This window comes from Oreochromis niloticus, linkage group LG6, assembly GCF_001858045.2.
Source record: "Oreochromis niloticus isolate F11D_XX linkage group LG6, O_niloticus_UMD_NMBU, whole genome shotgun sequence".
Classification (NCBI taxonomy): Eukaryota; Metazoa; Chordata; class Actinopteri; order Cichliformes; family Cichlidae; genus Oreochromis; species Oreochromis niloticus.
In genome coordinates this window covers 5,254,781-5,272,508 of record NC_031971.2, presented here as the reverse complement: position 1 = coordinate 5,272,508, position 17,728 = coordinate 5,254,781, and the positions used below count along the sequence as shown (strand labels likewise).

Here is a 17,728-nt window from a genome sequence, read left to right as displayed (position 1 = left end):
GGTAGTTAGGGCTGTGGGGTATGACCAAAATCTCATATCCTGGTATGAGACGTTTCTCATCACGATAACAATATATATCACAAAATAGCGCTTTTTCTTTAAATTCTGTGAATCTCAGGCAGTTCGACTTGTTTCCAGCTGGGCGTCGTGTACCTGGAGTCGAGTGTTTTGACCGATGCATGAAACTTTGAGTATTTATTACATGGTGTGCTGTGGGAAAAAGCCTGTTCTAACGTTTGAGTCTAAGGTTTATTTTGAGCGCCTGACAGCTCTTTTTTGCTTCTCATCTCTCCATTCACATGATTCTTGTGTAGGTGGTAGAAGAGGTTTGTCGTGTTTGAGTCCGTGGTGCGTACCGGTTTGAGGCATAATTTGCATAGTACAGTTTTCTGGTCCCTGTCGGACGTTTCATAACCAAACCGTGTCCATGCTACAGAGGTAGCCCCTTGTTTAGGAATAAGGTCCTCAATTTGTTTTGACTGGTCTTTCTGTTTGGAGCTACCTGGTTCTGTCTCGTCTTCACTGGCCACGGTGGTATTCTCTGTGCCCTGATGAAAAAATATCGCCGTAAACTATGTATTTTGCGACACCATGAAATAAACAATAGCGTATAATTTGAAACTATAGATGTTTTCATTTTGTCGTCCGATATATATCTTCATATCGCACATATCACACCTGTAGTGAAAAGGACTAGGATGTCTATAAGAAATATTATTAATTTCCTAACCTGCTTATTTGAATTACTCCACTCAAATGGTATACTCTGCATTCATAAATTATTAGATTAGTTGAGTGTAGCTAACTTGTAGTGGCGTTTGGATCTGCAGCCTTGTTGCAAGATAAGGTTCATGTTGTCTGTGCAGAATGTGGCTTTATGCCATTTTAATCTCACTCAGCCTACCTATGACTAGCACAGTGAACTGACTGTTGTAGAGTGCTTTAGAGCTGCACTGGTTCATGGGGCTCTCATCCGTCTTACTTTTCACATTATTTGTTAAGAACTTTCTTTCACACAAGAGAGAGGAGAATGGAGGGTGCTGCTGTCTGTGGTGGGTAGCGTAAGGTAGAGGTAGAGTAAGATCTTAGAACCAACAGAAACTGTTGTTGCACTTGAAAAAAGTCCTAATTGTCTCGTTGACTAGTTGCTCACTTTGCTTCTGGCTGTTTTACTTAGTAAATGTATAAACCAATGATTATTATTATTTATTAATTTATTTTTAAGATCAGTTCACTGCAAAGAGGGCTTAAAAAGACACCGCTTGTGCTTTTCAACACACCGGCTTCAGTCATAATAGATTTGTTTTTATCCAGCTATGTGTGGACATGGCCTAAGCCACCATGCCAGTTTGAAGCACAGAACCTCCAAACAATGGTTGTTTACCTGCCAGACATTTAGCAGTGAAGGCAAGCTTTACAGGGCTGCAGCCCAGTCTGAACTGCACTTTGCTGGTGTGTTTTATTTCCCACACTGGTTTTTGTGTTTGTGTAAGTGTGTGTGTGTTTGTGTTTGCTGAAGGTGTGTTTGTCTGGTATGAGCTCAAGGCTTTTGGCTGGCATGCAGGCAGGGGGAAGTTTCTCAGTGGCACTATGAGCATACAGAGGATGACCTAACACTCTGGTTCCTTCCTATCTGGCCCCCACAAGTCCCTGAATTGTTTATTGCGCCTCTGTGCGTTCTTATAATTCAGCCTTAATGTCCGTCTCAGGGACACTGTCCTCACAAGCTCTCTGTGTTGTTTCAACATCAAAACTCAAGAGTTCACATTAAGTTCAGGAAAGTTTGTACACAGTTTTCACACTATATATTAATGGGCGTGGGGAACACACATTTTTACATATAGCTGGTTTGAAACAAAGCAGAGGAAGTACAGTTTTGCACTATAGCTAGTTTTCACAGAATGCAAGTAAAATGTTTCACATATCAGTTACATTTTCTAATCTAATTTGACAGATGTTAAAGGGTATCTGTTATCCTCTCCTTCATTTTGTCATATCTGCTGTTATAAAGGTAGAAGTTTATAATAAACATTGCTGAAGATTAAAAAAAGACTTTAGTGTCTCTACATTGTATCCCTGTGAGCCAAAGACTTGGGCTTCAAGCTGTGTGCGTGTGTTTTTATTTTTTTGCTTGTCTGTTTGGTTTTTTTGGGGGGGGGGGGGGGGGTTCTACTTTTGGATTCAGTGATGTCACACAGCTCTGGGTGTTGGCACAGAGGGTCCCACCAACCTGTTGTTTAAACCTTTAAACCTTTTTGTTAATCAAAAGGAGGGGGGATTACAGATAGGGTGACCTTAAAACAAGAGAACCTTAAATAGCTTGCTTAAAGAGGATGGACTAAAGAAGTTGGAAATGAGTTGGAAGTTCCCTCTCCTGGGAGGAAGGAACAGGGAGGCCAAGCAAGACCACCTGAAGCTGCAACTTGTTTAATGTGATCAGGTATAGATTTAAACTGTAACTTAATGGGAAATCATTCAGATTGAAAGGTCAAGTAGGGCAGGACCAGACATAGTACACATTTTGAAGAGATTTATATGAGTAATGGCTCAACTGATATAAAAAAAATGTAGTTGTACTGTTCCACTGTACAAATATCTGGACATACAGCATGTTTCTGTTAAGCAGAGATGTGGACTGTTGAGACAAAAAATACATTCAAAAAACTTTCTCCAGCTTTAAAGGTGCAGTATGTAAAATCTCACCACTGGATGTCAGTAGATTGATGACAACAATCTGTTTTCCCTCCCAGTTCAAGTGCACAATCCTAGCTATGCCACTCTAGGACAAATAGCTGTTCTTGCCACCATTCATCTGTAATGAGTGTAGGCTGTCAGTCTATTGTTTACCTGAGCTGACAATATGCTGCATGACCATGTTTGTTTGCTCTGAATGAGGCTGTAAAACTTTCAGATATCAATTCATGATTCACTGAAGCCTGCGTGTTAACATTAGCTGGCATAATGTTAGCCTATAACTCAATTCAATTCAATTGAATTCAATTTTATTTATATAGCGCCAAATCACAACAGAAGTCGCCTCAAGCACTTTATATTGTACAGGAGATCGCACAATAATACATACAGAGAAAAACCCAACAATCATATGACCCCCTATGAGCAAGCACTTTGGCAACAGTGGGAAGGAAAAACTCCCTTTTAACAGGAAGAAACCTCCAGCAGAACCAGGCTCAGGGAGGGGCGGGGCCATCTGCTGCGACCGGTTGGGGTGAGAGAAAGAAAACAGGATAAAGACATGCTGTGGAAGAGAGACAGAGATTAATAACAGATATGATTCAATGCAGAGAGGTCTATTAACACATAGTGAGTGAGAAAGGTGACTGGAAAGGAAAAACTCAATGCATCATGGGAATCCCCGGCAGCCTACGTCTATTGCAGCATAACTAAGGGAGGATTCAGGGTCACCTGGTCCAGCCCTAACTATATGCTTTAGCAAAAAGGAAAGTTTTAAGCCTAATCTGTATAATAACTAGCTGTTATTGTTTAGCAAGCTAACTGTCAGCTGCCTAGAGCCAGGACGGTTCCCTGTTTAGTCTGCTGACAATAAGTAATTGCGACAGTGTCGAGTTTTTTTTCTAATAAATGACCCCCACTAAAATTGCTTACTTTTCCCTTAAAGTAGAGCTGCTGTCAGCAGCAGTTGTGTTACTGACAGAGGTATTTGGTGTCTGTCTCATGCCAAAGCCTTTATCCTTCTCATAAGACTGTTTTTTTTCTCAAGCCTTGTGAGTCATCACATGTCATAGTTTCTTCGGGGTTTGATTTGTTTGATAGACCGTAAAGCGGTTCAGATGTTAATCATTGATATCACTGTTCTTTGTTAACTCTGGTGCTAGTATGACTCTCTAATTTATCAAGATATCCCCAGGATGTATCCATGTACCCAAGAAACATGGATATAATTATGTCACAAATTGATGACTCGGAATAGCAGGGAAGCAACACATAAATTGTTATATGGAGTTTGGGGGTGAAGCTAAAATGAGAGTAAAACAAAAAATTACACAGAATAACAATGACAAGCTTAAAGTGATGACTCGTTTGTGACTTGGCAGACGTTTTTAATCCTAGTTGAAAGAGTAATCTCTGGATCTTTCTGAACTTGAACAGCATTCCCCAGCAAGCATTAGTTTGGTGTAAAGTGGTCTTAGTGGTAATGTGTGGATTAGGAGCTGGCACTGGTACTTAATTCTATTTTATAGAACAGACTTATGAAACATTTAAAAAGACGTGATAGTACCAGGGTATGAGCTGTTGTATTCCCTACCTGCAGGAGAGTACATCAAGAATTGGCGACCACGCTACTTTCTGCTGAAGACAGACGGCTCTTTCATCGGCTACAAGGACAAACCACAAGACTCTGACCTGGCCTACCCACTCAACAACTTCTCTGTAGCAAGTAAGCCATGAGTGGATCATCGCACGTTTCAAACATCACTAACTTTGTACGACTCAACACATCTGTCTGTGTGACTGTCAGAATGCCAGCTGATGAAGACGGAGCGGCCAAAGCCAAACACCTTTATCATCCGCTGTCTGCAGTGGACGACAGTCATCGAAAGAACTTTTCATGTTGACACTCCTGATGAGAGGTGAGCTGTCATCTTACTAATTCCTATATTTCACTATTACAGCAGCCTTGGATGATGAAGAAGATCCTTCTAAAAAAAAGGTATACATCTTAAGGAAAAGGAGAAAAAATATTACAGAAGTTACGTAGATTCTGTTTAAATAACTTTGCCTGATTTATAGTTAAAAATAATGTCCTTTTGATACTTGCTATAGCCCCCTCAATTCCATTCATTCATATTTTTAACTTCTTAAGCCTCCAGTGGGGCCGGAGCTGAAGTTTAGCTGACCAAAGGAAAAATGTAGTGCGCAGCCCTGTCTGTATTCTTCGCAGGGAAATTTAGAATCACAAATGGTAAATGGCCTGTATTTGTATAGCGCTTTACTTAGTCCCTAAGGACCCCAAAGCGCTTTACTGGTGCCACCGGGCCCTCTGACCACCACGCAACAGGCAACGGGTGAAGTATCTTGCCCAAGGACACAACGACCGAGACTGTCCAAGCCGGGGCTCGAACCGGCAACCTTCCGATTACAAGGCGAACTCGCAACTCTTCGTGGCGATCGTGGCTCGAGAGTTGCGATCAATCACAAATCAATGTAAACCTGAGAGGCTTGAATCCAGAACCTTCTTACTATGAGGCACCACACCACTGTTCAAACCACCCCCCCCCTTTCTGAAACAAGTATCTCTCTCTTTAAGTCAACTTTCTTCTGATTGGCTTTGATATCAAACGCAGATCTACGAAGGCAGATCGGTAAAGCTTCTGTGTTCACAGAAGTAGGTCTTGGGATGAAGTAATCATATTAGCAATATCTCACTGACATAAAATCCCAAGAGTAGTAGAAAAAAAATGCAGTGTTTAGAACAGTGTGCATGTATGACAGAGAAAACGGAAATGCATTGCAGGTTTCTTTTAATGTAAATAATTTATTAGACACTCAACGGTGAAACACATTTTACACTCATTGTAGGCTTCCATTGACTGTGTGTATTTATTATGAAGAAAAAATAAATAATATTTAATAAAAAGATATGAGAGTCATTACCTAATATGAAAGGAGTGGCTTAGATTATGGAAATGGTTGAATTAAATTCTAATTACTTTACACAGCAGGATTCAATCAACACAATGAGAAGGCAGTCAGGAAGTGAGTGGGACTGAGATGGAATGTCAAGTTTTGCAAGTAAACTCTAAAAAATGTACGCACGAAGACCTGATACCTGATGTGAAATGATTTGTTACTAACAACATTAAACACCACACATGAGCGGGGGTGGTTTTGTCACAGATTTGGTTGGTTTTGAGGATGGTGGATCGCCTGTGAGAGACCCTGAAGAACAGTTTGTTTTGACCAAGTATATCCACAAGGTTCCTTAAAAAGTTTTAAAAGGCAAGAAAAAAATGTAACGAACATCTTAAGAAAATGTCTTAAACTGAACACTGAGGACTCTAAACAATGCAAGAAAAAGAAGTCGGAGTTTCGTAAATCTTTTTTCATATTGCATTTTAAAATTTTAAAACAATTGCCCACATTTTTAAAGACTGACAGAGTGCCACTTGGATTATTAACATACAGATCAAGATAGAATTCACAGTTTATCACCAGTGATTCTTTTCTCTGTATCTCATATTTAGGCCCCCGGCAAATGTTTATTTACAAGACTGCTGTAAAGATTGCATGCTTACCTTTGATGTGTGATTGAATTTAATCACAGTATTATTATGTAGTTGTTTCTCAGTCTTTTTTTCTGTAGACAGATTTTTTTTTTGAAAAAGAGGTGTCAATCTCCAAGAGAAAACCTGTTTGAATTAAGAATTTATACTACTACTACTACTACTACTACTACTAATAATAATAATAATGATAATAATAATAATAATAATGGTAATAATAATAATAATGGTAATAATAATAATAATGGTAATAATAATAGTAATAACAATAGTAATAATAATAATAATAATACTTTAAGTATTATTATTAAAATCACTTTAAGTAATTTTGAAAGCTGACTTGTTGTCAGATGGGGAGAGTTAACATGTCCTAATAAATCTTAAGAACTTGTGCAGCCAGAAGCTGTCGAACTAAAGAGGAATACTTTGTACAGTATGACGTTATGAAAAGTTTAAGCTATATTCCTATATGGAAGGCATATAGTTTAATTTAACCATCTTTTTAAGAAATTTAGAAAATAGACTTTTGGCGTTTAATCTATGATGTTGTTTCCACGTATCTCCTACAGGGATGAGTGGGCTGAGGCCATCCAGATGGTAGCAGAGTCACTAGCCAAGCAGGAGGAGGAGGGCATCTTGTGCAGCCCCACCTCCCAGATTGAAAACGTCAACGAGGAGGAGATGGACACCTCCATTAGCCACTACAAACGAAAGGTAGAGACTAACAGAGACTGGTTTAATTCTCATTTCCAGCTCCATACTTTTATTGCTGGAACTCTCCTAGAGTAGTTTTTCATGAGTTACAGTTCAAAATAATCCTTGTTTATCAAATGCTGGGCCTTGAAGCACACCCAATTTCACCTGAAACAAGCTGTTTTAGCTTGCTTCTTAATCTCTTTAGGCCAGCGTCCCTGCTGGTTGAGTGCCTCTAAATAACGTAAAATCTGAACAGCAAGATATCTGTGTCTGCTCTCGTTTCTTTAACTAGAAAAACTGTGTGAAACCGAGTGTTTAAAGCAGTGTGAAACCTGAGCTTTTGGTTCATCTGGATTACTGCTACACACACTGACCTAATTTCCGGAAACCTGAACATCCACTATCGTACCGGTACAAATATGACAGAAAATGAGAAGAAGCATAAAAGTCCAACTGTAATAAAGCAGTTGAGGTTAAAACACTCTTTTTGACTTGCAGTATCAAGGACTTACAATACAAAGTGCTTGTGGTATATACAGTAAAAATCAGTATTGTTGATCTGACCATTCTTGTATGTCCCAGTTTGTGAACTGACTGGTTTACTTGAAGCATATTGCTTTGAAGATGAAGTGTACTGAAGACTGGAGAAATGCTTATGACAACTTTTTCCTGATATTTCTTTCCACAGACAATGAATGACTTTGACTATTTGAAGCTTCTGGGCAAAGGCACTTTTGGTAAAGTCATTCTGGTGAGGGAGAAGGCGAGCGGCACCTACTACGCCATGAAAATCCTCAAAAAAGAAGTCATCATTGCCAAGGTCCTCTTTTAAATGATCAGCCTTATTGTTGAATAATTCAGTAACGAGGTGTATTTTTTTTAATCTACTGTTACATATTTGACTAATCTAATCTGAATCTAATTACAGTGTGTCAGCCTTCTAGTATTTGGTGTTTTGCATTTGTTAGATGAAGGACATTCATATCAAACATTCTCTCAGATTTTAGATTTCAGCTTGGTTTTGGCTTGGTCTTTTTAGAGACGAGCTCCTTTTTACTCCTCACTAATCATTGCTCTTTAATCTTTTTGAACAGGATGAAGTTGCTCACACTCTCACAGAAAGTAGGGTTTTAAAAAATACTCGGCATCCATTCCTAACTGTAAGTATGGTTAGATTGCATGTATCATTGCACCACATAGAGGCACTTGTCCTGCTAGGAGTTGTGTGAACCAAGTTGTAATTTGCATTTTGTCCAAACAAGCTATGACTACTAGCATCTGTGCAGAGACTCTTAAGAAGTGTTGTGAAGAATAACAGCTGGAAAGATGCACTCGATTCAAAGAGCTTTTGTGTTGCATTTGAAACAAATGGCGCGTCTGGGTTTAAAATATATTTTAATATTGTTCACAGTCTCTGAAGTATTCATTCCAGACAAAGGATCGGCTGTGCTTTGTAATGGAGTATGTCAATGGAGGAGAGGTAAGATGTCACTCAGAGACTTTTTAAATAGCACTTTGATGAGAGATGTTTTCGTTTAACATACAAAGATTTTTAAAAATTATTGAATAATGTTGATTAACATGACGGTATGAGATTCAAAGTGCTTTTAGAGCAAGCAGTCTCTCACTAGATAGTGTTACGTTTCACTGGGAAACATATTGGACTGGGAAGTCTGAACTTTTGTGGTTCCATTGTGGTAACAATTTCATGATTTTAAAGCACGAATCAGTTCTGGGTTTATTTAGTTTATTTTATGACCATAAAGTGACAATTATTAAATGAAATGATTTTAAGCAACTTTAAATGTTCATAGATTTTTTTTCATTCTATCTATATTGAGTCTATTAAATGTCTGTGTGAGTGACATGGAGACTTGGTCTCCTTTATAGATTTGCTTTAAACTGAACAATGATTCTGCTTTTGTTTGGAGTAAAACGGTGTGTAATTCAAAGTTGTTTTGTTTGCTTGCTGAAACTACTGAGTCATGATTTCACCAAGTGAATTCACTTGATAAGAGAAACATATCTAAACTGCATGAATTCATATTGTCTCCCTGTCCTCAGCTATTTTTCCACTTGTCAAGAGAGAGAGTTTTTTCAGAGGACCGCACCCGTTTCTATGGCGCTGAGATCGTGTCTGCTTTAGATTATTTGCATTCTGCCAAGATCGTGTACCGTGATCTGAAGGTAAAGTACACCTGCTCTGTGTGAGAGCTAAGAAGTGTCCGTTATTATTCTGAATTTACTGCTTATAAAAGGATACAGTAAAGGTTAATGGGTTTTATTCTTCTCCTCAACTACTCATCAGCTGGAGAACCTCATGTTGGACAAAGATGGCCACATCAAGATCACTGACTTTGGTCTCTGCAAAGAAGGCATCACTGACACTGCCACTATGAAAACCTTCTGTGGAACACCGGAGTACTTGGCTCCTGAGGTCAGGGGTCACACCAGATGCACATAAAGACTATTATCTGAATTTTGGGTTTCAGATGTTGACAAAACTTCCTATGGCTATTAAAAAAAAGAGAAAGAGAGCATAAGATTAAAAAAACAAAACCAAATTTATCCGGTTTGTCCTCTGTAACAAATTCAGGAAGGAAACTGTTTTTCGGATCCTCTGTTTGTCTGTGTGTCACCACCCAGCAACTACCAGGTCCAATGTGGAAGTGCCCTAGGAGGCAGTTCCTCTGCTGAAGTGTTTTCTTTCCAGTGGAGCAGAATGTCAGTAACTGATCTCCCTTCTTTTAATGTGGTTCTCAGTGGAGAACTAGAAAGTTGTTTGCTTCATAAAGAGGATATGAAAGAGGTTATCACATAGTTAAAGGTTGAAAAAAAGAATTTTTGAAGTTCTCAGTTGAGCTAATCATAATGATAGTGGCCTCTTGGCTTTTAATATAAACAGTCACTAGAGGAGAACCTTTTATGTAGGGCTTCTTCTGAATGAAATACAAATAGGGCTTGTGGGAACAATACAGTAAAAGGGTTTTTGTGTAAATCCTCAGGTGCTAGAGGACAATGATTATGGACGTGCAGTGGACTGGTGGGGTTTGGGCGTGGTGACATATGAGATGATGTGCGGACGCTTGCCCTTCTACAACCAGGACCACGAGAAGCTGTTTGAGCTCATCCTCATGGAAGAGATAAAATTCCCACGAACCCTGTCAGCTGATGCCAAGTCACTCCTGTCAGGGCTGCTCATTAAGGACCCCAACAAACGGTATGCATGCAAATTTAATTTTGATCAGCTTACCTGTGCAGTGAAGTTCTTTTTATTGCTAACTGCCCTGTCCTGCTTAGACAGTCCCCTCAATGACACAAAGACTCTCCACAAGTCCTGACTTCACTACTGACTTTACTTAGCTACGAATGGAAAACCTGCTGATTGCCTGAGGTTCACTCAGCGGTTTTCTGTCACTGATAGCGCACTTAAAATGTACAGGTGCAACAGGCCTTTCTGTCAGGTCTTTTCAACTGGATAATAAAACTAAGAAAACAAAATTTTAACCAACAATTTTTTTTTTAAACTGTATGAGAGATGCACTTAATGTGGCAGGCAGGCAAATGCAACATGCAACTTGCACTTCAACCAGGTGCATTTTGCTGCTAGCAGCATTTCAAAGCCTCAGCTTTACTTTTCTAGACATGTCACTGTGGCTAGATAAATTAATCTTTGTCTTCTCTGACCATAAAACCTTTCTCCAGAAGGCATTTGGCTTGTACAGGTGAAAATCAGCAAATTATAATTTTGCTTGAAGCTGTCGATTTTGGAGCAGGTGCTTCTTTGTTGGTCAGTACCTTCTCTGTCCTTGGCAATGTAAAACTTATTATCTTGTGTTCCTGCAGTTTCCAGTTAATGGCAGGCTTGAGCCTCTGTGCTTCCTCAACATCCTAATTTTAAGTAATTTCATCTTGAGGTGAAATTTGGGTCTCCTGCCAGACTTTGGCAAAGTGGTTACATATCCAGATAACATGTTCTTACATACAATTGCTTAAATTAATAATCTTGCACACACTTGACGAGAGCACAAACTCTCTTTATGTTAATGGGTGCCCAGCTAAAATGTTCTTAGGCAAAACCGGCTGGTGGCTGCGTTCATGTTTCCAGTCTTATCATCCCTGAGGCATTTTCTGTGTCTAACGAAGACGCCAGTGAAAAGAGGCTACTGCCGCTTCAATGAGCGAACTTGTTCACCCCATCAAGTTATTTTGGGATCAGTAGCAGGTGGATATTCTGGTTCCATTGATGGAGACTTTGTAAGAGCGCTATTTGATGTATGACTTTGACGCCATCTCCTTCTTATTCTGTGTGTTGGTTGACAGGTTGGGCGGTGGACCGGATGACGCTAAGGAGATCATGCGGCACAGTTTCTTTGGCACAATCGACTGGCAGGACGTCTATGACAAGAAGGTGAGAGCAGGATTTAGCTGCTAGACGTCATCGTCACTTCAATCGAAATCGATTCAAACAGTGTTTCTGAGGTATTCTGGTATCAGGGTTACCGTATTTTTCAAAAGAAGTCTGGCTGAGATGTAAAATCCAAAATGGAATGAAAAGGACAAAACATTACCTCATCTTTATTTCATTTGAAAACTATAACACAGTCAGACAAGTAGCACCAGGTCGTTTTAACATATATATTTATGGGGGGTTTTTTCTCAACTTGAGCTTTCATAATAACATGTCCACCCAGGCCTTCCATGTGTGTATTGGAGACACAGACAACAATATGGTTTGAAGTTTTAAGCTGATTTTTTTCCCCAGTTCTTCTGTGTTCACATTTGGACCAGGAAACCGTATTCCCCTGAAATTTGCCTTTTTTGTATGTCTAATGAAGAAACATAACACACTATGTAGTCTGGTGATAATTTCTTTGTATTATTGTTGAGACCAGTTAAGATGGCACAGAGTGTATGTTAGACTATCTAAAAGTTTAGAACTCACCAAAATAATTTTATTAAAGTAAAAAGAAAAAAAGACTCTCAATGTTTGATTTGAGTTCTGTTTAAGGTGAACACAAATATGTAACCCTAACTGTAAAAAATGCACAACCTGATTAGTAAAGGCGAATTTTAAGCCTAATCTTAAAAGTACAGAGGGTGTCTGTAGTCTAAGGGTAAAATGCTCTATCAAAATCTGTATTATATTAGCATGACTGATAAAAGAAAAAGTAATGTGACAAAAAAAGTGTTCCTTCAGTTGAAGACAACAGCATATGTGAAGCTGTTTTAAAGACTGAATACCTCAGCGATACAACGCCGCCACTCTCTCTGCTTTCTGTCCGTCCCAGTTGGTACCACCCTTCCAGCCTCAGGTCACCTCTGAGACAGACACGCGCTACTTCGATGAAGAGTTCACAGCACAGACCATCACCATCACTCCACCTGAAAAATGTAAGTGCACATTTACTGCAATTTATTGCATTGTATGAACTGACTGAGATGACACTGCCAGCAGGTATTGAGAGTTTAGCGTGTTTGCATGGCACTGGCTCTAAACACAAACTGCAAATGAAAACAGTATTAGTATTGGACACACTGAATATTTGAGGAGAGTCAGGATAACTGCCGTTAAAGTTTGTAAGGACAACATTCTTATGTTTTCCTGTTTGTGTTTTTACAGACGATGAGGACGGGATGGATGCAGCCGACAACGAGCGAAGGCCTCATTTCCCACAGTTCTCCTACTCGGCCAGCGGTCGAGAGTGAGCTCCAGCCCAGCCAGGCAGTATCGTCCCCATTTGTGGCCATTTTGAGGAAAACGCGTAGCCATTTTAGGGAAAAAAAACACCAGTCTCCCCTCTTTTTCTTCTTCTCTGCCTCTTTGCAGAGGGGGAGAAGTCTTTTTAGGGACTTTAAAAGAGGTTTTTGCACAGTGGGATAGACTCCAGCCGGTCTCCCCACACTAAAAAATAAGTCTCCTACATTTTCAGCGCTATTTACTGCAGAAGGCAATGTTTTTGTTATTTATTTTTTTTCTTTCTGTCAGTATTAAGTTGTCGACCCAGGTTGCGTTAATATTTTTGTTTGTTTGTTGTTTCTGCCCATTTTTTGTTCTTCTTTTAACTTTTTTGCACTTGGTTTGGAAGAGCCGTTTTAGGGAACAAAAAACCAAAAATGTTGCCTTATGTGTGCAGATGTTTTGCATCATACCTACAGGGTGGTGTTTTTGTTTTTTGGGGGGATTGGGATTTTTCGTCAGAGGAGAGGCTGGGCGGGTTCTGGGATGTGAAAGGTCACAAATAGTTGAGAAGAAGTGCATGGCTCATGGTTCACTCATTTTTAAAAAAAAAAAAAAAATTAAAAAAAATATCTTACTCGTACATTTGCCATGGCAGCACACATTTCCCAAATCCATGGTGATGAAAATCACAGTGAGCCTACAGATTACAAAAAACAAACAAAAAAGAAAAGTTGGAAGATGAGAATGGGTGAATCTATATCATTCCTTTCATTTGTCGCAGTAACTTCCCTCTTATTTTATTTTATTTTTGCGCTTTTTTGAAGTTACTTTGAAACAAGAAACACTAAACTGCCAGAAACTGCACACTTCACTCAGGCGCCACAGAGCACAACCGCATTCAAACTCAGCTTAACCGCTCCAGCTTTCCACAGCCGGCAGGGGAACGAGGCCTTTCTCTGCAGCATCACCGCTTCTTCTCCTCCTCATCATCCACCTCTCCTCTTTTTTTTTTCTTTCTTTTTTTTCTTCTTCATTGTATCTGTAGGACTAGAATGGAATGGATGTTTACACAGGGAAACATGGCTTCATGTATGTATGTACAGTTTGCGATTTGAATGGGGGTCAAGAATATGCTGTCATAGCACACAGAAACACACACACACACACACACACACACACACTTACTCTCAGATGTAGGAAACCGCAGTGTTATCTATAATGATAGTGAAGTCGGCAGTTTACTCCAAACTGAGATTTGATGGTCTTTTCTTCTGTTTTTGCAAAACATGGGGACACGAGAATGCTCTGCAACTTGCAGAAGCCCAAAGCCTCAGGTCACGTCTACATGCCAAGCAATTTGCTTGTTGCGTGTTGCTTTTAGTTAGTTCCAAAACAGGTGTTCCTGCTTCTGGTTGCTTATTTAACCCTCTATTGCTACAGTCACACTAGTGAAAACAGTGGTTTAAGTCCAAAGCATGAACAGAATCACTGCAAATGTGTCACCTGCCATCTTCAAAGCACTTTTGGTGCATCGAGACTTTGACAATAAGATTGGAGTCAAGCAGTCAGGCTGCTGTATCCGCTCAGTTTGCACTTGAATGGGGTCAGATTTGTACTTGATGCAATGTTTTTGTAAAAATTAACTGTGTTAAAGAAATAGATTTGAATAAGAAATTCAGTTGCCTTGGGATGGCAATTTTACTTTAAAAATGACATCAGCAACTTTGTGCTTGTACAAGAACACAACCAGTTGCCAACCAGCTGAGACAAGTGTCTTGTTGCACAGAGACAGTGAAGAGTGGCTCTCTTTGGCACAGACTGACTCAGAAAGCAACATGTTGTCAGTCTATTTCTAATTATCCAGCAGTTATGTGCAAGCCTTTGAAATCTGAGTGATTTCAGTCACTTTGAGTCAGACCACAGTTGTCTGACAGATTGCCTCCCACCAGGCGACCTTTGGAACTGCCTTGCGATCTAAAGAGGTCACTGCAGTTACTTGCAGTTAGTTACCAAATACAAAAGTATACACTGGGCAACCACTTTTTATTTTTTGTTATTTTCCTTTTTGAGTCACAAGAAAGTTGTTGACTGTTCAGACTGAGTTTCATGTAGTTCCATCCCCATCATGTGTTAGTTGTTTTGGTCACTGAACTGATTCCTGCTAGCCTCTGCCTTTGTGGAGGCCTCTCCAATAGCCTCCAAATAGTGAGTCCTTAACACAAGCAACCTAGCTGTTATATCCAGAAACCAAAATTGACAATCTTCTGGTATCGCCTGTTCCAATGTGTGTTCTGACATGTAGCTGAAAAAGTGTTTTGTTCATTGAAAACAGTAAGATGTGTGGATATTTTATAGTTTCTTAGCTCAGCTGCTGTTGAAAGTGATCAGAAAGCTGCCAAACTCATTCAGACAGTAAATTCGACAAAAAATTATATGGATAAGAAGATAGTAGTGCATCCTTCTCTGATGTACTGTGCAGCTACAACTAAAGGCAGTAGTTGGGCAACTACAGCTTAAAGTGATGAATTTATTACAGTATTGCATAGTCCAAGTATGGGCTTCTAAGCATAGCCTGGTACCCTACAAGTGGATGTTGCGATGGTTACGAGTAGCAGCAGTACTGACTTGTCAGAGTCAGTGTGGGGACTTTTGCAGCTTAAACCCACCAGCAGACTGTGAGTGTGTGTTTGGAGTGTAGTGAAAGTGAGGGGGCATGTAGGTGTTACTGACACTACAGCTGGAGTTTGCTCATCTGGACTAGTTCGCAGGCTTGGCTCCCACACTGGCAGTATTAGCATATGTTTAGTGAGTTCTGCCCACAAGTGGCCTGACTGATGCATCACACTTCCTACGAGAAGTGGAACTGATTGTGGGGAATTGGGGAAAGAGATCCAAACATCCCAAATACTGTCAGCTAAACTGTCCATGTGAAGCAGCCTTTTCACCTGTGAGCACACATCAGATCTGATTTGCTGGAGAATACTGCCGACTTGAAAGTATTTTGTACATTTACAGATGTTTGGAAAGATTAAGAAGAAGAACTGAGGATTGGTACGTCTTTGTGTGTTAAAGTAACGACGCAGATAGAGAAGTACGACCGAGACATATCGAGTAGTGAGTAAAAAGTGAAGGGAAAGGGTTTTGCAGCTGTGCAGGAACCTAAAAAGAAGATTGCTGTAAAGATTTGAGAAAAAAAAAGAGAAACATTGTTTTCAGTTTAAGAGGAGAAATATTGACTCGCAAACACAGATACAAAGACTGTTTTTACATGACAAATCTTAGTGAAGAAAATGTAATTTATCACACAGATGCTAAACAGAAGTGAGGCTTTCAGCTCCAGACGCAGGGGTCCTGACCCAATTAATCTTGTCAGTATTATGAGAGAAATGTATTTACACACAGACAAATATTTAAATTGAAGTAAGAGTATCAATAATTTACTGATCATGTCAGATCACAAGAAAACTGAGCCGTGAGACACTCGTGTATGAAGACTGTGAGGACTGCGAGAAAAAAGTGGCCCCAAACTTCTTGATGTAAATATGCAATGCCTTTTTTGTTTTTTTGTCTTCACTTATGAGGCATAAACATTTGTTTTCTGTGTGACTGTATGTTAAGCTTGCTGATGAGAATAGTGACCGAAAAATTCAAACCACCCGCAAACGATTCAAAAACTGCTTTGAAGAAAAAGAACATTTAAAAGGAAAAAAAATAAACACGTGTCAATGAATGGACCCTTCCACTGTTTTTTGTTTTGGGTTTTTTTTTTTTTTTTGTCTTTTTTTTTTTCAGTTTTGCGTTTGTTTGGTTTTTTTGTGATTCATGAGGATGTTTCCATGGAGACGATCCCCAACCCGCCTTTCTTATGTCACCATGGTCCCTGAAAATGATCGACTCCAGAAATGTGAGGACATCTGTAACATGGAGTCTGCACTGTAATTCTGTTCCCTTCACCTTCTTAAAAAACTATAAGAGGAACCTTGGAGGACTGTCATTTTTTTGTTTGTTTTTCCTGTGCGTGTGCGCGTGTGTGCGGTGCTGGTTTCATCAGGTTTCTTCAGTCCCAATTCATTCTCCTTCCCTCCTTTTTATACCATAGTGTTTGTTTTATTAATGTTTGTCTTTCTAGACAGTGTTACCTTGTATGTTGTTAAAAAGGCACCTCTTGAAAGTCGCTGAAGAATGATGGATGCATAACTGATTTTGTTTGTTTGTTTGGTTGGTTGTTTTTTCGATCATTTGCTTGTTTGTTTTCTTACCAAAACATTAGGGCAAGAACCCAGTAGTGGACTTGCATTGCCGTGGTAGTATTTATTTTGAATTAAATTAAAAGAAATACATTTCAGGGTTTCTGCTGTTGTGACTCATTATTTCAGGTGATTTCAGACCTTATTTATTTTCTTTATTGTTTAGATGAGATCCTGCCTTTTATGAAGAAAGAGATCTGAGAAAACTAAGTTCAACTTTTTTTTTACAGATACACTTGGATTGGATTAATATAACAAAAAAATATTTTTGTCTTTAACATGGAAGACAAAATAGTTTTTAAAAAAGCCAAATATTACATTTCTAATATCAAACTATCTGCTGTAGAAAAACGTAATAATAAAAATAAATAAAATATTCTCGTAAATGGAAAATGCTCAGGAGTTTCTTGATGTAAAACAAAATAAAAATATTTTGCAAAAACATCACTTATGAAATGCAGTAAAGATTTGTAGATAATCTGTGGCTTCAGGTTTTTTGTCTGTGAATTACTTACAAGAGCTAAAATATGCTGCCCCAGAAATGATGGGCTCACTAAAATGAACTAAGGACTCTTGATGAGTGGAATATTCTAGCTGAAAATCTCGACTGACACATACTGGGTAATTTGCCAAGAACAAATCTACTTAACAATCAGTGGAAACCAAAATCATCAACTCTTTAAAATCAAAATCAAAGTTTTTCATCTGTGCCCTAACCTCCCTGGCAGAGTTAATAATAAAGGTTTTGTTAGTGTTTGCATATGTGTGTGTGTGTGTCATTCTGTCTAAACACAATAATTCAAAAAGTTTTGATTGAATTCTGATTTTTTTTTAAAAAT

At 39.1% G+C, this 17,728-nt stretch overlaps 1 protein-coding gene across 2 annotated transcripts in view; it reads left to right on the top strand.

The window, feature by feature from the left end:
- Positions 1-16,992, top strand: part of akt3b (v-akt murine thymoma viral oncogene homolog 3b) — a 30,057-nt gene extending 13,065 nt beyond the window's left edge. For both annotated transcript variants that reach the window (XM_003454137.5, XM_005458628.4), the window contains exons 3-14: positions 4,292-4,417; positions 4,499-4,610; positions 6,833-6,977; positions 7,648-7,779; positions 8,054-8,119; positions 8,371-8,439; positions 9,024-9,146; positions 9,268-9,396; positions 9,965-10,179; positions 11,283-11,370; positions 12,251-12,353; positions 12,583-16,992. In XM_003454137.5, the coding sequence (XP_003454185.1) occupies positions 4,292-4,417; positions 4,499-4,610; positions 6,833-6,977; positions 7,648-7,779; positions 8,054-8,119; positions 8,371-8,439; positions 9,024-9,146; positions 9,268-9,396; positions 9,965-10,179; positions 11,283-11,370; positions 12,251-12,353; positions 12,583-12,668 (1,394 nt within the window). In that variant the 3' untranslated portion in view covers positions 12,669-16,992. The remainder of the gene's footprint in view (positions 1-4,291; positions 4,418-4,498; positions 4,611-6,832; positions 6,978-7,647; positions 7,780-8,053; positions 8,120-8,370; positions 8,440-9,023; positions 9,147-9,267; positions 9,397-9,964; positions 10,180-11,282; positions 11,371-12,250; positions 12,354-12,582) is intronic.
- Positions 16,993-17,728: the final 736 nt, after the last annotated feature.